The sequence below is a fragment of the Cotesia glomerata genome, linkage group LG6, assembly GCF_020080835.1.
Source record: "Cotesia glomerata isolate CgM1 linkage group LG6, MPM_Cglom_v2.3, whole genome shotgun sequence".
NCBI classification, from domain to species: domain Eukaryota; kingdom Metazoa; phylum Arthropoda; class Insecta; order Hymenoptera; family Braconidae; genus Cotesia; species Cotesia glomerata.
This window is the reverse complement of record NC_058163.1, coordinates 7,838,925-7,864,393: the sequence shown is the minus strand read 5'-3', so window position 1 is coordinate 7,864,393 and position 25,469 is coordinate 7,838,925. Positions and strand designations below refer to the sequence as shown.

Sequence of the window (25,469 nt, the reverse complement as noted above, 5' to 3'; positions counted from 1 at the left end):
TCGAGCGAAGATAAATGCATTCGACTGGAGCTGAGCTGTACGATATGGTATGAATATCTTGGTAAGAATGTCTAGCCTCTCCTTAGCACACCAGACGCAAACGCGGATGCGATAGAAATTAATTGAATCTATTTCCCATGATACTAAGTAGGGTTTTGCTCAGTAATTAATGATTGGACAATCTGATGTGTTCAACATATTGGTATCTATTAGCTGTCTAGGCTGGATCAGAGACATTCTTATTGAGTGCTCAATAACAGCGTGTGCTTTTATGAAATCAAGCTTCAAGTTTCATAGTAAGTAATAGGCGACTTTATGGGTTCACGTCTAGTAAGTGTCAATTAAGTGTTACAATTGGGAGCCAGTCGGCTGAAAGTTCGTCAGGATGACCAAAAAAATAGTTTCAAATAAGTTGAGAAGAAATCCTATCGAAAAAGCCAACCTCCTTAGCCGATTGTTTTTCTGGTTTGTATTTTATTTGTTTGTTTGAGGTTGGAGGTCTTTTATTTTTTGTTTTGCTCTAGGTGGACGCTGGGGTTATTCAAAAGAGGAGCTCGCAATGGAATCACCATGGATGACCTTTACACTCCGTTGCCGGCTGATAAGTCCGAGATTTTGACTGATAATTTGGAAAGGTATTTTCATTCATTATCACTGGAGTTTATTATTTTATTTCGCGGGCTATTGGTCGAATACTTAGTATTTTTAGAAATCAAACAGGGGCTTTATTTTCTTGGGGAATAATTTAAAGATTAAGTGCTGTCAGACCATCAAAACTCGTTTTTTAGTGAAGATATATGATACTAAAAATAAAAAACGTCTGCAGGTAGTTTGATTTTATAGAAAAGAATTACACGACGGAAAGATTTTTTCGAAAATGTTCGCATCAGGAGTATTAAGATATCTTCGGGTGATATTTTTTGAGTGTCTTTTATGGTCTTTGGGATAATTTATTTGAAAAAAATATCAAAGTTTATTATTTTTACTATTTTTCTGAAGTTACACAGTAAAAAATTTTTCGTCAAATTTAACACAAAAATTTGTGTTGATGACTTTTTTTACACAATTTGTGTTGAATCAACATATTAAAATGTTAAATTCTACACACTAAAATGTTAAATTTTACACAAAAATTTTTACACTTTACACAATGACGAAAAATTTTTTACTGTGTATTATTAATTTCATTGATATTAAATAATCATTTCCATAATTTATCTGACAATTTTCTGACATTTCGGTATCAATAATGACTCAATCATTAGACTTTATTGAATCATTTCAATCGGTTATATAGATTGTCACGATTCATCAAGCAAAAAAGGCATTATCATTGACATGTAATTAATGCATCGTCCATTACCATACCTACATCAGTGATATGAATCAATAATTTTCGTTATAAAAGCGTTTATTGTAATTAACTTTATCAATTTAACCGATATTTATGTAATTTTTCTCGTTTCTTAGTGGGAATAAGTTGAATTATACTTCAAGAGAATTAAATAATCTGAATAAGTAGTATAATTTTTTGAGTGCCGAAATAAATTAACAACTTTGTGATTGACTATAGCTTGAAAAAATCCAACAAAAATCTCTATTTCCTATTAAAAATAAATTGAGTTAAAAAATTAATTTTTTCAAAAGCTATCGTGCTTTCCTCTGTAACTACTTGGAAAATCCATCCTATATGTTATAAAAACCACCTTTTTAATGTAAAAATAGCAATTAATCAATTTAAAAAATTTTTGATAAGTTCAACGATCATTTTTGTTTTTAACCGCGTACTTTTTGTATCAATAGATACATCATGCGCACTTTGTGCGTCCTCATTCTTTTGAAAATCTCGCCATTATCTCAATTGACCAAAATCACCAACCGAATAAAAAGGTTATAGAAGTGACGTAAAACAACGAAACATCCAAAATCAACTTTTTAAAAAAGGTTTTATGTATTTGATATGACTGTCAGGTATAATCTAGTAGGATAAAAAGTTGGGATCTTAATTTTTAAAGTAGTACCACAGATACCACAAGTGTCATATGTTTTATACAAAGCCTTATTTGATCTACGTAGTTGATTTTCCTATACAAAATCGCATTAGAGAAAGAGAGACAGAGATTATTTTTGAAAGTTTTTTTATTAATTATTACTATCACATGCTCTGAATCTGTACTTTTTATCACACAAAGTATTAAATATGTTATTTCGATTCATCACCTAAATTTTTGCTGAAATCTGAACGCCACTTTTTTGTAAAATAAAATAAAAACTGGAATTTTTTATAAGAATGTCTAACCAAAAAATTTTGAATGATCAATATTTGTTACTGGTTTTCTTGAGTTTTTCAAAAATTTGGTGAGCTTATTATCTTACTGTAATTTACTAATATATCAAATTTCATTAAATTCTGAACGATAAATCTCTAACCAAGGGTACTACCTCAAGCGACAATAGAGCATACTTTCACACCCGCTCTTACACTGACATAATTTCGTATCTCTAAGTTGTTAAAAAATTTAAAATGGATTCTACGTTTAAGCTTGGGGTTTTAGAACAGTTTTATCTTGCAAAATTGACACATATGAACATATCAAAAGTAGAACACATCTACATATTAACGCGTTGTGAGGCGTGCCGAATGGAAAAATAATCTGAACTACGGCTGACTCTGCGTAACTTTACTTTTACTTATACCTACTTTACTTATACCTTAGATGAGCATTTTGATTTTTGAAATATATTCTCATTGTATACACGGAGAGAAATAGATATTTATGTCATAAGACCGTGAAGTGGTGGTTTTCTGACAGCAACGATATTTCGATATGAACTTAAGGTTTGTAGCGGGAAGGTCCGAAACGGGCGTAATTTTTACGTCCGAGGCGAAGCCGAGGACGGAAATTTACGTTTGTTTTCGAACATTCGCGTTACAAACATTAAAGTGAATATCGAAAAAAAGTCGTTGTCAAAATCGCTGCTAAACGGCCAAATGAAATATAATATTTTTTGTTATTATCGCTCCATAAGTTTAAATTTTACGGGATAAGAGGTAAATAATGACATATTTAAATTTTGTGAAGTTTCAGAAAGGCAAGAAAATTTAATTTTATTTTAATTATTTTTTTATTAATATTTATTTATGGCTCTTCGAGCTCAAAAATGCAATCTGTGTGTTGTTTTGAGCTCTCCAAGCTCAAAAAGATACCATTTCTATTAGGGTGCTTCATTTGAGACGACTATTTTTTTTTTCTCACTCCATTGACGAAATATTGTTCTGAATATAGAAAAAAAAATTCTCACCAAGGGATAGTTCTTAATTTCAATTTTAAGTACTCGCTGGATAAATTTAAAGTTTTCCCATATAATTAACCCGTTAAAATAATTTTTTTTGCTTAAATTATCTATAGCATAGCGACATTTCATGATATTCATTTGACCATGGGCAGAAGTTGTAGAGGAATCCTTCCTCTTTAAAAGCTCTGACAGCTTATTTCCAATTTATGAGTTACCTCGCCAGTAAAAAATTGTACATTCAATTTTTGCTCAAAAGTCGTGGTTTTTTGATTTTTTCTCCTAAACTATTGATCTGATACCTAAATTGCAAAGGACCTTTTTTGTAAAGAATTCAATTTTCTATAAGATAAATTGATAGCTGAACCCTTTCAATAAATTTCCTCTGAGATAAATTTCATTAATTACAAGAAAAAAATAAATTACACTATTTTATCGTAATTTTTATACTTTTTAATAAAACAACAGTTGATAAAAAAAATTATAACATTGTATATTTTTATAATCAAATATTGTGATATCGTTATAATGCCTAAATTTTTAAAATTTTTAATTGTCTGACAAATATCCTAATAAATATAGTTGTTACATAGAATATATCCAAAATATATGATCATACATATAACTCCGGCACACAAAAAAAAGTGGTACGTACTTAGGATTGCACCTACCTATCGAAATGAATATTGACCCACTGAATCCGAATTTCAAGTCCGTTTGACCCGGTAACCCTCCAATTTTGAGCATAATGCAAAAAACCCCAAAAAAATGCATAAAACTGCAGTCACGGCGATAAAAAAATTCTTGTGGACCCGAATCAAGTATGATTTTTATGTATTCCAATTTAATGAAACTAAATCTGAACGTTAATTAGCCTGCTGAACCGACCAAATTTAAAATAAAAAACGAAAAACCTAATAAAATTGCAATAAATCATGAAAAATTGAAGTTATAGAGATAAAAATTTTTTGGACTCAGATTGAGTATGATTTTCATGTATTTTGTTCCACTGAATTTGAATCTGAAGTTTTCTTGCCCCGTAAACGTTAAAAAATTAAAAAAAATCTCAATAAACCAAAAAAATCGGGAAAATCGCAGCTATAAATATGAGAAAAAATCTATAAAACATGATTAAATATTTTTTTTGTGTTTTTTTACGCATAAAATATAAATTAAGATTCTGAAAATATAAAAAATTTTAATATCTATAAAAAATGACGTATAACTAGAATAAAGAGAACGACTTTCTCGAATTTCAAACTGTTCTTCATTGAAATCGAACTCTTTTGTTCTCAAACGATCTACGCCGTAAATTTTTCTTCCGTTTGTTATTCTCTTTTGTATTTCATGCGTGGAAAAATACAAGAATAGTATTTAATCGTGTTTTACAGGTTTTTTTTTTCAAATTTGTAACTGCAATTTTCCCAATTTTTTTGGTTTTTTGAGATTTTTTTAATTTTTAAACGTTAACGGGGCACTGGGCTAATTAACGTTCAGATTTAGATTCAGTAAATTAAAATACAAAAGAATCATACTTGATCCGGGTCCACAAGAATTTTTTCATCGCCGTGACTGCAGTTTTATGCATTTTTTTGGGGTTTTTTGCATTATGCTCAAAATTGGAGGGTTACCGGGTCAAACGGACTTGAAATTAGGATTCAGTGGGTCAATATTCATTTCGATAGGTAGGTGCAATCCAAAGTACATACCACTTTTTTTTGTGTGCCGGAGTTATGTATGATCATATATTTTGGATATATTCTATGTAACAACTATATTTATTAGGATATTTGTCAGACAATTAAAAATTTTAAAAATTTAGGCATTATAACGATATCACAATATTTGATTATAAAAATATACAATGTTATAATTTTTTTTATCAACTGTTGTTTTATTAAAAAGTATAAAAATTACGATAAAATAGTGTAATTTATTTTTTTCTTGTAATTAATGAAATTTATCTCAGAGGAAATTTATTGAAAGGGTTCAGCTATCAATTTATCTTATAGGAAATTGAATTCTTTACAAAAAAGGTCCTTTGCAATTTAGGTATCAGATCAATAGTTTAGGAGAAAAAATCAAAAAATCACGACTTTTGAGCAAAAATCGAATGTACAATTTTTTACTGGCGAGGTAACTCATAAATTGGAAATAAGCTGTCAGAGCTTTTAAAGAGGAAGGATTCTTCTACAACTTCTGCCCATGGTCAAATGAATATCATGAAATGTCGCTATGCTATAGATAATTTAAGCAAAAAAAATTATTTTAACGGGTTAATTATATGGGAAAACTTTAAATTCATCCAGCGAGTACTTAAAATTGAAATTAAGAACTATCCCTTGGTGAGAATTTTTTTTTCTATGTTCAGAACAATATTTCGTCAATGGAGTGAGAAAAAAAATTAGTCGTCTCAAATGAAGCACCCTAATTTCTATGTTTTTTGAGCTCAGTCAGGAAAGCTTGCTAGGACCTCAAAACGTTGAGATCTGATGAAAACTCGATTTTCGAAAAACGGGGTAAAACCAATAACTTCCCGAATTTTGAAAATTTTCAATTTTCTTAGCGGGAAGTTAAAAAAAGGGAAGGGATAAGCTTCATGGCCTAGGCCGTGAAAAAAAGACGGTATGGTAGAGTCTCTAGAAAAGAGTCTCTTTACGGACGCCACCCAGCGCTCAAACGTTGAACTTTTGGACCGAGTATAACAAAAAATATATTTAAAACTACTATGGCAACGTCGTAATCGTTTTAGTATCGGACATTTCAGTGCCAGACCAAAGCTCATACATACGAATATATACGATGCAACATCGTAAATTCTTTTAAAGGAATTGTACTGTTTAACCTCATACACCGCCTTATACAGTTCACGAAAAAGTACGATGTTACTATAGTAATTTTGAAAAGTCGATATAGTAATATATTTTTTAAATAGCAAAGTAATAACTTCAATCGGTAAAGTAGAATTTTTTTACCACTCAATTTAAAAAGAAAGAAAATTTTTAACCATATTTTATATAGTAATTTGTCATTACGCCAAATTAGGGAAAGAGGAGAAGAAAAGATAAAGGGAATGGGAGGACCATTCGGTGAAAATCTTCCGGTCATTGGAAAATTAATTCGGATGACCCAGGAATCGAACTCGGTTCTCTTTTGGTAACCCGTCAATGGCTTTTCCACTTAAGTTATCCGAGGCACCATCCGAGACCTTTATTCTGTCACTTAATGAGACCTTCCAGACAAAAGTTTGTCATTTCTCGGCTGCAGCGTTGCAAATTATTGGACTCTGTCTCTTTTACTTGAACAGAATATACAATTCTTTTTTCAATTGCTCTTACGGGAAAAGAATTTACGAAGTATCATCGTACTTTTTTATAATTTAAATTGTATCATGTTAGCGATAGCAATGTACAAATTTTCTTGTTATTTATTACTTAGATCACTTGTAAGAATTACGATGTTCATATTGTGAAAATTCATGAGTAAATAGTAATTTTTAAAATATAAAATCATAAAAGTTAAGATAATGAAAGACTAGTTTCAGATTACGATCTTACTGTTGTAATTTTTACTTTTGTTTTCTTTCCGTGTATTATGATTATCATTTGCATAACATTAATTGTACATGTTTTATCATTTTATATGCATATTACATAAATTTACATTTCATTAATACCTTTGTCAAGTTACGAAAGAAGTCTGCGCCATTTGAGAAATTTTTTGAGTGTTTACATTAAATTTTTATAAAACTCTGACGAGTAATTTAAGTAGTAACTACCTACTAGTCAATTATTACTCATCTATTTATTTACTTCTTACTATTTTAATTTAAGATATTACATACTAAATTTTTATTCATATATAAATTATCTATATTACTCGGATATTAAAAACGAAACACAAATTGGACACAAGCGTAAAAACTATCTTTATTAATTTCATTATAAATTCACAGGTGATAATTAAAAATCACAAATTTTTTACTGCTGTGAACGACTTCTTGCATGTTTACTCAACATTCATGGAAATGTTATAATATTTCGCCATCTGATAGAATACATCTAATTCTTCTTTAGATGAACTTTCACACTGGAAACCAGCAGTATCATCGTAATTACATGCTCTCTTACAGCATTCAGTGCACGAGAACACTAAAAAGTAGCATTATTAATTTTCTAACATTTTCTGAAGAAATAGACATAAAAAAATTATATTTCTAGGCATTACCTTATTTCCACCTATCGTGCATGGTGGTTTTTGATCCTGACTGATAACTTCTATCATAACAAAAGCTACTAAAAATAAAACTATCAATTTTGACATTTTTTTTGTTGTTTTTTGTTACAAGTACCTAAAGAAAAAAAAAAAAAAATTAAAAATTAAAGTTTTTCATATATTTTAGAGTTCAGATTGCACGAATATAAGTTTAAAAACAAATCGAGAATATCTTTAAGTCAGTAAGGAGTTATTCTGCTTTGGATATATGAAAATTAACGCTAGTTTTATTCATTTTTTTAAAGAGAATACTGCTATGTTGATTGATATAAAACTTATTAGACTCAACAAAAACATTCATAAACTACAAGAAAAAAAAGAATTTTTATTCAATAAAACTCTTTATTTAGTGTGAAAACGACGTTTAAACTGGAATCCTCACACAATAGGTAGGTATGCATTGTTGAAAAAATCTCGGAAACTTCTGAACCGATCCTTATGAAATCTTAATTGCATATTCTGTCCTCTTATCGCTATATCTCGTAGAAGAATTATTAATTTGAATGCAAAAACTACAGAATGTCGATCAAAAATAAGAAAAATACCTTTTTTTGCGTGATTTTTGCAAGAAAATCTATTGAAAATATAAATTTTGCAATGATTCTGCTACGGAATTTATATCAATAAACGTAACAATATTCCTGAAAAAAAAATTAATAGAAATAGCGTTATTTTTCATGCACCCAAAGTAGAATGAGCCCTTAATATAAATATTCAATGACTATTGCACGGCTCAAGACATTTCTGTAAATTTTGATTTGCTACATTTTCCGATCAAATCAACCGATTTTCATGTAGTTTGCAGCATTCAATTCATCTTATTGAGTAAAAACACGTAATATTTCACTTTAAAAACGATCTGACGCAAAATTTCGGATTTATGAAAAAAAAAGAAAAACATTTATTTTTATTTTTTCGACCGCGATATCTTTTGAACAAGTTAATCGATTTTAATTATTTATTTTAATTATAATTAATTATAATTAATAATTATTAATGCGGCTTGCAAAAATTGACATCGTTTTCTAAGTAAAAGAAGTGATTAAATCATAGAATTGATGAATATTTTAGTTAAAAAACTATCCCTAAAAAACATTTTTTAACTTCCCGCTAAGAAAATCGAAGATTTTCAAAAATCGGGAAGTTATTGTTTTCACCCCGTTTTGCAAAAATCAAGTTTTCATCTCGGCGTTTGAAGGTCACAAGAACTTCCCTGACTATCCCCGCGAGGTTGTCACTATGTCTGTCTGTGTGTGTGTGTGTGTGTGTGTGTGTGTGTGTTCGTGTGTGTGTGTGTGTGTGTGTGTGTGTGTGTGTGTGTGTGTGTGTGTGTGTGTGTGTGTGTGTGTGTGTGTGTGTGTCAAAGTATGTGAACCGCTTATAACTTTCGAACGGCTTGACCGATTTCATCGCAGTTGGTGTCATTCGAAAAGGCTTGACCAAACTTAGATTTTGAAAACTATTTGGACCGATTCAGATCAATAGATTTCGAGAAATCTTGAAAAAACCGAAAAAAAATTTTTTTCAAATGTGGTTTTTTTTCAATAACTTTGAAACGGCTTTACCGATCGATTCCAAAAACTAATCAGCTCTTAACCTCAGAAAACCACGTCGATCGCCACCAGTCCGGTCAAAATCGGTTGATTCGTTCGAGATATATCGTAAACAAAATAAAACCAAAAAAAGTGTTTTTTCGGAAGAACTCTGAAATTCCTCCGCGATCAATTCAAAATTTGAGATTCTTTATGAGGCTTGAAAAACTGCGTCGAATGCTGACAACCGCGTGAAAATCGATTTATTCATTCAAAAGTTATTGCGGTTTAAAAATTATAAAAATAGTGACATCAAATCTCTTCGAGCTCAAAAGCATAGGAAAGCAATCTCTTTGAGCTCGGAGAGCTCAAAATAACTCATAAATTGTATACGTCATTTGTGCAATTTTAAGCGCCTAAGTGTGGAATTAGCGGGAAGTTGCAGGGATGGCCTTCAGGGTCAACCGTTTTCCTATTTTTTTTTTTTTTAATTTTACTTTTGAGATATCTCAAAATCTAACGTGTTAAACTAATTTAATTTCACATGAAATCTGTCGGCAATCGAAATCTTTTGAACACCGTAAGTCGCGTTTTAAACGGTCAAATCGTTTAAAAGTTCTAAGAAGTTTACATACCCATAGAGGAAAGTACCACGGGGCCTAGCTTGGCCCAGCCTTGGCTCAACTATGTAAAACTCTGGGCCAAGCTTGTAAGCCAGGCTTGGCCCAGTCCTGGTTGAAGTCTGGGATGATAACGATGGGCCAAGCCTGGTTACCAGGGCTGAGCCATAGTTAATTTTCAAGTCTGGCCCATGCCATTTGATAAAAAATGATAAAAAAGAATTATTGGAATGTTATTTTTTTATTTTATTTTGTAAGTAAAGTAAATTCAAACCTAACTGTTGCTAATTATAAGAAATAAAGTGTGAAAATCGCATCCGTTCTTCTAATCGAGATTCGAACCCGAGCCGCACGCTTGCCAGACCGATAACTAACCCCTACACCGTACGACCGATAAGTTGATGCACATCTTATTATTTTGATAAGCTAAATCTATATAGTGACGAAGTGTGACGGTTTATTATTTATATAATTTATGTTATTTAATATTGTGTTTCGATGAAAATTAACTATTTTTTACAAATGTTTATTATAGTTAAAAAAAAATGAAAGAGTCAAGTTGTTATATTACTTTAAACTTTGTACATCGTTCTGTATATTTTTAATATCTGATGATAAATTTTCATGTTTAAAATTATCAATATTAAAAATTCAACTGTAAATTATTATATTTTAATTTTTTTAAGACTACATCAATTTTGACGATATGCAATTGTCTTGGTTAAATAATAAATTTTAAATTTTAGAATTTGTTAGCAAATATTCGTTAAACAATAAATGTTTACTGTTTAAAATTCTATTACTTAATGATTTATTAAGTTTGAATTTCCCATTGAATGGCTAAGGCTAGGTTACCCAATTCTGCCTCAAGTCTTGGTTGCCATTCAACGCCCATGGCTACAAAGAAAAAAAAATTTACTTAAATCAAGTAAATAATTTTTAAGAATTTCATCTTCTTGATTTGAGTAGAAAAATTCTTAAACTAAGAAATTTTTCTCGATTTAAGTAAATTTTATTTAATTAAAGAATTTTTCGTTTTGATTGAAGACAATTAAACTCTTCAAAGTTATTTTCTTGGTTCAAAAATTTTTCTCTTGAATTAAGTTAATTTTTTTTTTCAGTGTAGGTTTCCCAATCTTGGCTAACCCTTGGGTAATCATTGTGGCCGTGACTGGGTGACCCAGTTCTGGCCCAGGCTCGGGTAATAATTGGGCCGACCAAGGCGTGGTTGCCCAGTCTTGGCCCAAGCTTGGGTCACCGATGAATCGCCAAGGCTAGGTTTAGCCAGTCTTGGCACAAGCTTGGATAATTATTGGCATGGCCGAGGCTGGGTTAACCAGTTTTGGCCCACGCTTGGGTCGCCAATGAATGGCCAAGGCTGAGTTAGCCAGTCTTGGCCCAAGATTGGGTAATCATTGGCATGGCCGAGGCTGGGTTAAACAGCCTGGCCATCGAATGGGCCAATACAGGTACGCCGAAGCTAGATTTCCCAGTACTGGCCCAAGCCTGGCCCCTTTGTCAACTCTGGGGGTTTCCTGCATGGGTAGTGATATCCTCGTAGAAAACGTGAAAATCTGATAAGAATTCAATTTTCGAAAATTAAGATGAAACCAATAACTTTCCAATTTTTATAAATCATTGATGTTCAAAGTGGGAAGTTAAAAATAACGTAAATAATGATATGATGAATTATTTTCGAATTATTCCAATTATATTGGTTTTATGAACTAAAAAGAATGTAACAATAAAAATAGTTGCAGAAAGGGGGCAAAGAAAATTTATCGATAGGAGAGATTCTTCAATGCTTTGAATTATGAGTAGTGCAAAATAAAATTGATACTTACTTGGCGTTTAATGGAACTGCTGAATGATGTAGAAAAGTTTAAGTGTTAAAGCATGAAAAGAAACTCTATTTATATGGTATTTTTTGGTGATTTCAAAAGAAATCCAAACATTTGATCATTTAGTATAAGCTAATTAATTCATTCGTAAATCTAAAATTTGATGTTTAACTTATTCAAAAAGCTATAAATTATAGTAAAAACTAGTCAATCTTTTTTTTTTTTTTTTTTTTTTTTTTTTTAGTTAATCGATCAGATTTCGTTGATTTAGTTGCAGATGTACCTTGCGAAATTCTTTTTACTAATTGTTCACTTGTTAATTGTATGCTAATTTGAGTGTTATGAAAATTGTTTCTTGCGAAATTCATAAGGTCATTGACCTAAATAAATATATTCGTAAAATTTTGGCATTTATTCGAGCTAAAGTAAGCTATAAGCTATGTGATTGAAAAACATTTATTTATAATTAAGTTTTTAAGACATTGATTGATTATAATTTCATCGTAATTTATAGCTGACAGATCAGTTCACCACAACAATGATAATTATGGGAATACTGAAAATGATATTATGAAGATCATTAAATACAATATTGATGTATTAACATCTAAAAATAATTATCAATTACTATCAAAATTTCTGTACTTTTTAATATCACTTACATGTTCATTTTCGGGTACACAAATGAATGCCCATGTGGCCAGTAAAATCGATAAAAATTTTAATAATAATTTTCACATCATTTTTAATCCTAAACGAATCATTCTAATTGATATATACCCAGTGAACACATGACTTCAATATGACGTCATTTATAAGTCATAGGAATGTCACAATATTTTACGTAAATATGACGTAAAATTGACCTGTCTTGTGATCCAATTATGATGTAAGTTTATTACTTCTCCATGATGTAACGGAAATGACTTAGATATTACGTACAACTGACATAATATATAAACTACAATATTACGTAACATTAATGCCATCATTGTATGTCATAACGACGTAAGTTTAACATCATGCGTTTACATCAGTGACAAGTCACGGTCTTACGTAATACCGATACCATCTGTGAGTCATTATTTAATATCAATAATTTGTCACAATTGTACATAATACTGACGTAATTTGAAAGTCATTTTCTAAATCAGTGACAAACGATTATTTTCCATAATATTGATAAAATTTGGGAGATGTATTTTTTTAATATTATCGATTGATCAACATTTATCAAATATAAAACTTCTTCAACAAGATGTCTAATTTACAATTAATCGCTAAATATTAATGAAAATTGGTTTAAAATTTAGTAAGAATCAGGAAGAGGTAAACAGCTGATTTAAGCTGGTACCTTGCAAATTTAAGTCCGCTCTTAATAACAAAAATTTATAATTTATAATATTAATGAATATATCTAACATATTAGCAAATAACATACAAAATATTTTTCATTTACGTTTTTAAGAAAAAAACATCCAAATTAAATACATGTGGGATATAAACTTTTTATATCTTTGCTTGTATGTTTCCATACACTGCAGAAAAAAAATCTTGACTCAAAGGTAAATTTCTTTGGACTAAGAATATATTAGAGATGACTGAAAATTTCGTGAATGAAGTCAAAATTTCTTGACACTAAAACACTTCTTGCACCAATATAACTTCGGCCTCCGTCAAAATTTTCTTGGTGCAAGAAATACTTTTTTTTCGTTGCATATGTTTCTCACTTATATTTTTTCCATGAATTTAGGTACTTTTATCCATTGTAAAAATATTTTCGACTTCATTCAGTATAAATGATTTGGTGTGAAACTGATAACAAAATACCGAGTTCAATTTATGTGGCATGAACTTTAAATTTTTAAACCGTCAAGCGAGTAAACATATAATTTCTTATGATTTCGCGTCAAGAAATTAAATGTCAGTCATTTAAATATTGCACTATTACTTAAAAAATAATTTTCTGACATTAGTGCTGCTACTTATGAAACATTGTATTTGAAATAATTCAAACAGTTCCATGATTGTTATTGACGACACTAATAGTATTTTACACAGTAAAAAATTTTGCGTCATTGCGTCAAAAACTTTAGTGTTAAAAATTTTTGTGTTAAATATTTAACTTTTTTAAGTGTAAATTTAACATTTATTGTGTTAAATCAACATAAAAAAATGTTAAATATTTAACATAAAAATTTTTAACACAAAATTTTTTGACACAATGACGGAAAATTTTTTTACTGTGTACATCAAGTTTCATAATGTTGTTAGTATGTTAAATTAAAGAAATTCAAATTTCGAAAAAAATTGAAATTAAAAAGAAATATAGATTAAAAAAATGGTATACTTAAAAGAGTTGAAATTAAAAAAATAAATCTAAATTTTGTAAATTGAAATTTTGAAGAAGAAAAATCCAAATGAAAAATGCTAAATTTTCGGAAAAAATTAAATAAAAAAAAAATTCGAGTCTTGAGAAATCAATAAGTATTAAAAAATATTCAAATGACACGGATACATCGTTTACTCTGAAAAAATTTCACTCTGTGAAAGTTCTCTGTGTCCGCAGAGAGTCTAAAGTTCTCTGTGTCCGCTTTTAGACGAAAATTTTTGAAAGTGTAAGATTCAATCAATTCTTATGAAAATTTATAAATTGCCTATTCATTACCACAAGTTTCACTAGAGAGCCTTTTATAAGAGTTTTTACAAAGTTTTATAGAACTTTATAAAATTTCATGAGTTTAATGAAATTTTATAAAATTGTATAAATTATTAGACTTGAATTTTATACAATTCCAGCTCTTAAAATCCATTTAATCTCAGAAAAAATTATGAAATAAGCATTTTTCGTCATGTAAGGCTTATCACATAAGTTATTTACTTCGTGACATGTACCGTTACTTGGATAAGTGAGCAGCGTTCCAGACTTCGATACGTGAGGACCACGTATATCAACATATATCAACATATAACTAGTGTTTCAAACTTTGTAATAAGTCCACAACACTATAATTAATTTCAAAATTGCCATCTTTTTATTTTTGAGAAATTTTTTTTTTAATATTTTTTCTGAGGTACAATTCTTACATCACTTACATCACTTTTACGTCATAATGACATCATTATCATGATATAGACATCACAGGTATGTCATATTGATGTCATAAATGTCATTGAGACATAATACTGACGTCACGACTACGTCATATTTTTACGTCAAGAAGTGTGAAATAATGAGTCATATATGACTCATTCGTGACTTGTATCTTACGTAAATCCTGACATAGCCCAATGTCATTTTGACGTCACATTGACGTAAACGTGTTTACTGGGTATGACCTGAAATAGTCAATTTTCATAGCAAGGTCATCTTTGGCGATATCAGAAAATTTTTTCACGAGTTTTCATATAATTGATTTTCTTTTTATCACAACTTAACGTGCATTATTTTATTCCTATATACACGCTGTAAATTTAAATAATTTTCATACTAAAAATATTAAATTTCATTTGAAATTTGTTTTTATTCAAAACACGAATTTGTAATTATTTTTAAAAATTTTGTTTTGTTTCCCAAAAGAGTTTCAACAGCTGTTTAATGATTCGGTCGATTAGTTCCGTTTGTTGTGCTTAAAAACTTGCTCGTTATTCTTTATTCTTTGCAATAATTCAAAGGAAATATTTAAATAATTAAAATTGAATTTGAACAGCTGATCAACAACAAATCAAGATAAATAGTTATTTGCTTGAATGAGTCTTTTCGTTTGAATCAAATATTGAGATGGGGCTATTTGTTCAATATTATTATTTGTTATTACTCAGAGTATAAAATAACAATTGATTACCCAATGAGAAAACATATTATTGTGTCTTTAAAAAAAATGATTAATATTTTATAATTTTGCTGTAGGGCATGGAGCGATGAGTTAAAGAAGCTGAAACCCAATCAAACTCAAAAAAACGATGATAATCATACAACAAAATCAGTTAAGCCAAGTTTGCTGCGAGCAATCATCAAAACCTTTTGGGTGAAGTTTGCAGTAATGGGAATGTTCCAATTGATTGAGCAGCTTGTTTTATTCAATTTGCAGCCAATCATTCAAAGTATCATAATTTCATACTTTCAAGCTGAAAATGAGAAGTCGATGACTCAAAATGAAGCCCTGAGCTGGGCTGTAGCGCTCATTATCGTCAAACTAGGAATCACTTTAATAGTTCATCACATGAATTTCTTCGGGCAGATATTGGGAATGAGATTGAGACTGGCCTGTTGTTCTCTTATCTATAGAAAGAGTTTGAAACTGAGCAAAACTGCGCTTGATGAAACTCCGGCTGGCCAGGTGGTGAATCTTCTCAGCAACGATGTCAATCGCTTCGATTTGCTTCCTGAGTTCCTCAATTATCTATGGATTACACCACTTCAGGTAAAATTTGAATGAGTAGTGTTGGAGGTGAATAATTTAAGAATTGTGTTACTTTGTCATGATTAGATCATTGTGATCGGATACATAATCTGGCGCAGTATCGGGATCTATACTCTGGTGGGCTACGGAATGCTCTTCTTGATAACGATTCCGATGCAAAGCTACGTGGGAATGGTCACAGGAAAGCTCAGAGATGTTACCGCTAAATTAACTGATCGACGAGTCCAGCTCATGAGTGAACTAATCGCCGGCATTCAAGTATGTTGATATTCATTAGAATAGTTAACGATAGTGTAGCGTGATATAATTGTATAACTACCAGCATGTTACGAGTTGCTGATTAAATAAACGAGTCGCTCAAGTAAGGTTTGTTCAAGTAATCTGAAAATTATGAATTTGTAGAACTAACACAACTTTTGATTCGTCATACAATTTTCTGTTGATAGTCAAAATCTAATCACTTTTACGAAACTAATTTCAAGTTTATTTTAAGATATTTATGAAGATTATGTATATCAAGCATTATCTCACTACTCACTGCTATTTGTCTTTAAGTTTCACATATCTTGATCTTCATATGTCTGCATAGTTAGAATTGATCTATATGTCTGTGACAGGTTGTAAAAATGTATGCATGGGAGAGACCATTCAATAAAATAGTCACACAAACAAGGGCGAATGAAATAAAACAGATACTTCGGTCAAATAACATACGGGGGTTGTATTCCAGTTCTTCAGAATTTACACAAAAGGCGATGCTGTTTATGACACTGGTTATCTTCATAATGATCGATGATAATCCAATCAATCCGGAAATCACCTTCCAAGTGTCAATTTATTACAGCACTCTTCAATTGCTCATGACGATATTCTTTCCAATATCAATTATTTCACTAATCCAAAGTATCGTAGCTGTCGAAAGGATTGAGGTATAAGATATAATACTATTGTAGATAATTTGGCAATTACATATTTTGTTATTACAGGAATTTCTTTTGCTGGATGAGGTTGAAAGAAAGACAGAAGCGCTGACAATCGAATTTTTTAAAATGTCAAAATTTGATGAAAGTTTACAGAAAAAAGTTGCGCCAGAAGCTGTTCTAGTTAAGTTAGACAAAGTTTCAGCTAATTGGAAGCTTGGCCAATTGCCTCCAACACTATTTGAAGTGTCCCTGAAGATCAACGGAGGAGAACTTTGTACTCTGGTAGGCCCAGTCGGTTCGGGCAAAAGTTCTTTTTTGAATGTGCTCCTGCAGGAGTTGCCAGTTAGTGCAGGAACGGTTGGACTCTTCCAGTTCTCTGATGGAGAGTCAGCAGATGCAAAATCTCAATCAGGATTTATACAGGACAATCCTGAAATGAAGATATCATACGCTAGTCAGGATCCGTGGCTCTTTACAGGAACTGTGAGAGAGAACATTCTCTTTGGACTAGAGTATGATAAAACGCATTATCAAGAGGTTAATAAAAAATCATTTATTTGCGTTCTTCATTTTTCTAGTGATCGATTATAATGATCTCAGGTGACGAAAGTTTGTTCTCTTCTGCGGGATTTCAAACATCTGCCCAACGGAGATCTAACTATAGTCGGAGAACGAGGAGCTTCACTGTCAGGCGGCCAGAGAGCGAGAGTCAATTTGGCCAGAGCAATCTACAGACGAGCCGACCTGTACCTTCTAGATGATCCGTTGAGTGCTGTAGATGCACGTGTCGCTCGACGGCTCTTCAAAGATTGTATCCTCGAGTATTTAAAAGGCAAAACGCGGATCTTGGTTACGCATCAGCTCAATTATCTCAAGCAGGCTGATACTATCGCAGTTTTGGAGCGCGTAAGAATAAAAGTTCTTAATATTATCTTTACAACACTCGTGATAACTCTGTTTATCTTACTAGGGCTCGATCAAACATCATGGAACTTTTGATACTTTAATTCAAACGAGTGCTGTTTTCAACAATATGCTCAACGCTCTAAAGAAGAACGAGGACGAAAAAGAAACTGAAGCTGTTATTGAAACTGCCAAGGGGCAAAGTCCTGATAATCAAGAGACGGAAGTCGCAAGCGAAAAAAATAATTTCTTCCGGCGGGCCAAGACCAGGATGTCCCAAATTTCGATCAGATCTCACGATAGTTACAAATTTGTAAATATTCTCTTCGAGAACAGCAGCTCTACTGAACATAATTAACTGAGCAATGTTTCAGATGATCAATGAAGACGCTGATGGAGTGGATCTCAAAAATACTATCCCCGACGAAGTAAAGGGCGAAGGATTCATCTCCAAGGAGATTTACTTCCGATATTTCCGCGAAGGTGGTGGGATCATTGGATGCATTCTGCTGGTCCTGATGTTTATTCTGACCCAAGTTGCTGCGGTCGGTGTCGATCAGTGGATGACTTTCTGGACAACTCTAGAAACATTCAGGCGTTGTATCCAGAGTGCAGGTGGTGTATGTCCAGGGGCTGTACGTGAATCTCACGCTCTCATCAACAACACGATATTGAGCTCACTTCTTGATAGCAATGGTTTGCTACCCACCAAAACTGCAGTCTACATCTACCTCGTTCTTCTCATCACTTTCATCACTCTGTCCATGTCCAGGGCCCGGTTTCTCATATGGGTCGGTATGAGAGCTGCACGCAAGCTCCACAATCAAATGTTTTCTAGTCTCCTTCAAGCGACTATGTATTTCTTTAACACTAATCCTTCGGGTAACTATTTGAACGATCTTGAAAAATTTAATGAACTTTTGATTTATCTATTCGATTAAATGAAATTATGATGTTATTTCTCTTCAGGTCGACTTTTAAACAGATTCTCAAAAGATGTTGGAGCAATAGATGATTTACTTTTACGGTTTATGATCGAATCATTTCTTATACTCATAGGAGTTGTTGGTATCTTGGTAAATATCATTTCTGTCAATATCTGGATGATAGGAGTTACAGTCATTATCGGGATTGTATTCTACTTTTTATCATTTTACTATCTGAGAGCTGCCCAAGATGTCAAGCGACTAGAAGGAATCAGTAAGAATAATCAATACTCAATTTTTTCTATTTTTATATAGCTTTCAAACGATAACTAATTTTAAATTTCAGCAAAAAGTCCAGTTTTTACGCACGTTAGCACAACACTGAATGGTCTAACAACGATACGAAGTTGTGGGAAAGATGTGCAAATAACATTAAGAAACGAATTTGATCGGTATCAAAATGAACACACCAGAGCATGGTATTTAGTTGTAGCTTCTGGATCAGCATTTGGTTTTAGTATCGATTTAATCACTTGCATCTTTATTGCTGTTTTATGTTTTCTTTTAATTTTAATTAATTCTGGTAATTCTTTATTTAATTGCAGTAGCGTAAATAATATGTGACTATATGTTTGACAAGAATTTTCAATATTTTCATAGAAAACACTTTTGGTGCGTCAGTTGGTCTAGCTATTTCACAATCATTAGTTTTGACGGGTATGCTACAACATGGAGTAAAGCAAATGACTCAAGTTATATCACAGATGACAGCTGTAGAGAGAATAATTCAGTACACTGATTTACCAAAAGAAGGTCCTATAGAATCATCAAAACCGTTGCCTGAGAACTGGCCATCCAAAGGCCGAATTCAGTGGATGAATGTTTATCTCAGTTACAAAAAAGACGACCCTGCTGTTTTGAAGGTATACAAGTCTCGAGTTATACTTAAGCTTTTAAGTTAGTTTCATAATAATTCAATTAGTTATTTTTTCTGCTGATTAGAACATACACCTGATGATCGAGCCGGGCTGGAAAGTTGGAGTTGTTGGAAGAACTGGTGCGGGAAAATCCTCGTTGATATCTGCACTCTTCCGACTAGTCGACGATGGTCTCCAGGGGCAAATAATTATTGACGGTGTAGACACTAAGACAATCGGGCTTCAAGATTTACGATCGAGTATATCAATAATTCCACAGGAGCCTGTTTTATTTTCTGAGACACTACGATACAATCTTGACCCATTTGGGAAATACACCGATAAAGAAATCTGGGACGCTTTGAGGGAAGTTGAATTGAGTAACTTGGCCCTCGACCAATGGGTCACGGAAGGCGGAACAAACTTCAGCGTTGGTCAGCGTCAGCTGATTTGTCTCGCTCGCGCTCTGCTGAGAAACAATCGGATCCTGGTTCTCGACGAAGCCACCGCCAATATTGACTCTCGGTATGTATTATCCCTGCTCTTATCGATCCAAATTCCCCAAGAATGTGTAAATTTTTAACGTTTGTTTTGATGATAGGACTGATGCGTTGATCCAGCGAGCAATTCGCTCGAAATTCGCAGACTGCACAGTTATAACAATAGCTCACAGATTAAATACAATCATCAACAGCAATAGGATTCTAGTAATGGATAATGGATGTGCTGTGGTAAGTGATCAATTAAATTTTCTCTATTTATTTCTTCCATTTATCGATTACACCGGCACACAAAAAAAAAAAAGTTGTCTGTACTTGGGACGCGCCACATATATTCCCATGTAATTTGACCCGCTGAACCCGAATTTGAGGTCCGTTTGGCCCCTACACCCTAGGATTTTGAGAAAACTGTAAAACCGAAAAACGGGAAAATTGGGGTTTTGGTGATTGAAAAATTTTTTAGATTCTAACTATGCATGATTTTCATGTATTTCGATCTGCTTTATACTTATCTGAAGTGTACTCAGACCAGCAGCCATTAAAAGTCTAAGTAAATCCCGAAAACCCATGAAAATTGCGAAAACAAAAATTCCCAATATTGTGATAAAAATGTATTGAGCTAAATATATGATGATTTTCATGTAGGTTTATCGACGACATATAAATCTCCAACTTTTATAACTCAGACGTCTCGAAAACATCAAACAAATGTGCAAAACCCCGAAAATTGGAAAAATCAAATGTAATATAATAAAAATCGAGTTATTATTCAAAATAAATAAAAAATCATATCATTCGATCTGTGGTGCATAAAAAGTATTTCGTCCTAAGACTTAAAAATTAATTTTTTCGAAAATATCATCAAAACCCTTTGGATTTGAATTTTAATTCGTTCTCCGCTTATATCTCACCCTTTTATCTTCAAACGTCCTGCATAAAGGGTTTCTCTTTCGTTTCCTCTCTTCTTCGGTAAATCTCTTCAGAGTCCAACAATGATCTGCCATCATATTTACATCCCACGTTCCTTGATATCGTTTTTCCATCACACTAATGTCTTGATGGAATCTCTCACCTTGCTCTTCACTAAAATCACCAAGATTTTCAGGAAAGTGTGAAAGATGAGAATGTAAATAGTGCAATTTTGTATTCATTAAGCAACCTAAAGTATTATAGTTGTATAACAACTCGTCAACTAAAGTTGCGTAGTTATCACTTTTCGTATTCCCTAAAAATTGCTGTGATACTTCCTTAAAACTTCCCCAAGCTGCTCTCTCAATCTCGTTCATCTCATATTCAAGATTAGCATCCTGAGAGAGAGACCGAATTTGGGGTCCATCAAAAATTCCTTCTTTAATTTAGCGTCACTTATAGCTGGAAATTTTTCGCCCAAGTACTTAAAACAGTTTCCATCTTTATCCAGAGCTTTGACAAATTGCTTCATAAGGCCAAGCTTGATATGAAGTGGGGCAGCAAGTACTTGAAGGATCAATTAGAGATTGTCGCGTAACATTGTGAGAACCAGGATTCAAATTTGTTCTTGTTGGCCATTCTTTTGAATGTAATGATTCTTTTCGGTCTCGGCTATCCCACAAACATAAGAAGCAGGGGTACTTTGTGAACCCTGATTGTTGGCCTAGCAATATTGTTGCAATTTTCAGATCACCACAAACCTTCCATTGATGTTCTGAATAGTTTATTTTATCTAATACAACCTGTAAATTGTCATAAGTCTCCTTTAGTTTAGTCGAATGAGCTACTGGAATCGGTGCCAATAAGTTTCCATTATGAAGAAGCACAGCTTTAAGACTTCGCCTAGAGGAGTCAATAAAAAGCCTCCATTCTTCGTCTTTGTAAGTGTTTGGCTTCAACTCATCGATCAGTCCTTTTACATCTGAACAGTACACAAATGAATTTTCGCTGTCTTTTGTAAAATACTTCCGAACTCTTTTTCCCTATCACGATAAAAATAAGCTGTTGTATTTTTAGCTAATAAATTTTTTTTTCCTTAAAGCTGAGGCTAAATGTTCAGCTTTTACCTTAGATAGTCCTAAGTCTCGTACAAGGTCATTCAATTCAAGTTGATCGAAGACTTCAGGGTCTTTACTTCTAGGAACACCACTGGGATGTATTCTTCATCCTCAGAATGGATCTCTTCGGGTTCAGGATCGATTTCTTCAAAGTTATCTTCAACTTCCATCTCTTCATGTTCATTCACTGGTTCAGGAGCTGCAGGTTCTTCGACATTCAAAACTTTTTCTGCTGGCACAACTGATGTTACGTTGGCATATTGAATTTTATGTTTGGTTGTCGAAGAAAACCTGAAACTTCCGTCGTGCAAAAATAGCAGTTTTGACTCGTTGGTGCAGACCAAATCACAGGTTTTGAAAATTTCAAGCACTGTTTACTTTTCGTCTGCTCCCAACGAGTAAGCATCGTGTGACACCGATTGCAAAGTGAATGTGGTACCCAAGTTGCTTCCCAGTTCGTAATCTGGATACCGAAGCAGGTTTCGTAGACATTTTTCAATTTGTTTGAAAAGGATCTACGACTTTTCGTTACTTCAAATTCTCCACATATGTAACAGAAGCAATTGGAGTTTTTGTTACATATGTGAGAGACACTTCTTGTCATATTAAACGCTTCAGAAGCCAAGTCACCCACCAATGAAGAGCTGCAGTCACTTGATGACGACGCCTGCGAGCCTGCTTTCTCACTCTGACCAGACGCCGATACTGGGATTCCGGGTCCCTGCATCGTAAAACACTTATTACTTGTGCCTGCCATGACGGCATTCAAGCCGTTAACCCAGGGACTATGCCAGACGGTCCTGTTGCCCGCCGTCACCACGTGGAGGTGCCCTGGTTACAGGCACAAGCATTTAAGCAAGAAATCGATTCTGAGCCCAAAAGTTCCTAGAAGTGAAAACCCTGAAACATCAGCTTAAAGAAAAAAAATTTATTAACTAAAAATACAACAGCTTATTTTTATCGTGATAGGGAAAAAAATCTGATAACATTTTTAAAACGGCGAAAATTCATTAGTGGACTGTTCAGATGTAAGAAGTTTGATTGATGAGTTAAAGCCGAACACTTTCAGGACGAGGAGTGAAAGTTTTTCATTGCTTTGTCTAAGCGAAGTCTCAAAGCACCGACTCCAGTAGCTCATTTGACCAAAAATCATTGAAAAGTTTGTGGTGATCTGAAAATTGCTACACTAGTTAAGCCAACAATCTGGTTCACAATATATCCCTTCTTGTATGTTTGTAGGATAGTCACGATCGGAAAATTCCCTACAGTAGAAAAGAACGGCCAACAAGAAAGAATTTGAATCATGGTTCTCACAACGTTATGCGAGAATCTCTCATTAATCCTTACAAGTACTTGCTGCCACCACTTTATATCAAGCTTGACCTTATGAAGCATTTTGTCAAAGCTCTCGATAAAAATGGCAACTGTGTTAAGTACTTGGACGAAAAATTTCCAGCTATAAGTGACAATAAATTGAAAGAAGGAATTTTTATGTACCCCAAATTCGGACTCAATTCCAGGATGCTAATCTTGAGTATGAGATGCACAAGATTGAGAGAGCAGCTTGGGAAGTTTTAAGGAAGTATCTCGAAATTTTTAGGAATGTGAATACAAAATTGCACTATTTACAATCTCATCTTTTCACACTTTCCTGAAAATCTTGGTAATTTCAGTGAAGAAAGAGAAGAAACATTCCATCAAAACATGAGTGGATGTCAATATGATGGTAGATCATTGTTGGACTCTGAAGAGAGATTTACCCGAAGAAGAGAGGAAACGAAAGAGAAACCCTTTATGCAGGACGTTTGAAGATAAAAGGGTGAGATATAAGCGGAGAACGAATTAAAATTCAAATCCAAAGGGTTTTGATGATATTTTCCGAAAAATTAATTTTTTAAGTCTTAAGACGAAATACTTTTTTATGCACCACAGATCGAATGATATGATTTTTTTTATTTATTTTGAATAATAACTCGATTTTTATTATATTACATTTGATTTTTTCCAATTTTCGGGTTTTTGCACATTTGTTTGATGTTTTCGAGACGTCTGAGTTATAAAAGTTGGAGATTTATATGTCGTCGATAAACCTACATGAAAATCATCATATATTTAGCTCAATACATTTTTTTTTATCACAATATTGGGAATTTTTTGTTTTTTTTCGCAATTTTCATGGGTTTTTCGGGATTTACTTAGACTTTTAATGGCTGCTGGTCTGAGTACACTTCAGATAAGTATAAAGCAGATCGAAATACATGAAAATCATGCATAGTTAGAATCTAAAAAAATTTTTCAATCACCAAAACCCCCAATTTTCCCGTTTTTTTTCGGTTTTTTACAGTTTTCTCAAAATCCTAGGGTGTAGGGGCCAAACGGACCTCAAATTCGGGTTCAGCGGGTCAAATTACATGGGAATATATGTGGCGCGTCCCAAGTACAGACAACTTTTTTTTTTTTGTGTGCCGGTGTTACTAATCTTCTCTTTTCAACAGGAATTTGATACACCGTACGAATTGCTGATAGAAAAACCGGATAGCATATTCGCCAAAATGGTCGAACAAACCGGGCCATCCATGACTGCTAAAATAACTTACGAAGTAATGGAGTTTCATAACCAACAAACAAATTTATCTCTTAACTAAACCCGTTATTGTTAGGCTATATATACTTCTCATGCATCAGCTGATGCTCAATCAAACTTATTCTATTTTTTTTATTTATTGCTACATTCTTTGTATCATTCATTTATACTTTTATAGCTGTCAAAAATATAGTATTATAATTTACACTCAATATTGATGTATTGATGTTTTTGTTATTGCTACCAGTCGATCCTTAAAATCGTATTTTTTTTACCCCAAAGGTACTGCGTTCAACATTATTAAAACTATTCGAATCTTCAATTAATCTAGAGGTTTTTAATGATACAAACAGATCGATAAACTTCTGTCATCTTCCGATAAACAGGTATTATCAATGATAAAACGATAAGATATAAACTTTTATTCATGTATCAAACATTTGTTTGTTTGTATTAATATGTTGAATCAATAAATCCATCAACTTCGAATATTAATCCACGTGGTCATAAATTTTTAGCATTTTTAGCTTAAAATGTTAGAGCTACTGTATACTCTCTAGATAAGAAGTCACAATTTTGTCATAAAATTTAATTCATATTATTTTTCGGTAAATATTGATAGAGATAATTACAGCCAATCATTTAAGATCCAAAAAATGATAATACTGTTGTAAATCATGTCTAAACATTTACCTGTTTCTTC

The 25,469-nt window shown here is 32.5% G+C and overlaps 1 protein-coding gene and 1 long non-coding RNA gene across 2 annotated transcripts; one reads left to right on the top strand and one right to left on the bottom strand.

Moving 5' to 3' along the window:
* Nucleotides 1-66: 66 nt before the first annotated feature.
* Nucleotides 67-24,978, top strand: LOC123266571 (ATP-binding cassette sub-family C member 4-like). Its single transcript, XM_044730874.1, has 15 exons — nt 67-465; nt 525-635; nt 15,473-15,986; nt 16,053-16,244; nt 16,604-16,915; nt 16,973-17,446; nt 17,510-17,815; nt 17,880-18,125; nt 18,187-18,694; nt 18,782-19,012; nt 19,085-19,321; nt 19,399-19,661; nt 19,741-20,180; nt 20,257-20,386; nt 24,678-24,978. Exons 1-15 carry the CDS (start codon nt 386-388, stop codon nt 24,825-24,827), a joined length of 4,194 nt encoding a protein of 1,397 aa, XP_044586809.1. The 5' UTR covers nt 67-385; the 3' UTR covers nt 24,828-24,978.
* LOC123266593 lies at nt 7,198-11,700 on the bottom strand. Its single transcript, XR_006509812.1, has 3 exons — nt 11,566-11,700; nt 7,522-7,645; nt 7,198-7,445 (listed from the first exon to the last, which is right to left on the bottom strand). It is a non-coding gene; the product is annotated as an uncharacterized LOC123266593 (long non-coding RNA).
* Nucleotides 24,979-25,469: the final 491 nt, after the last annotated feature.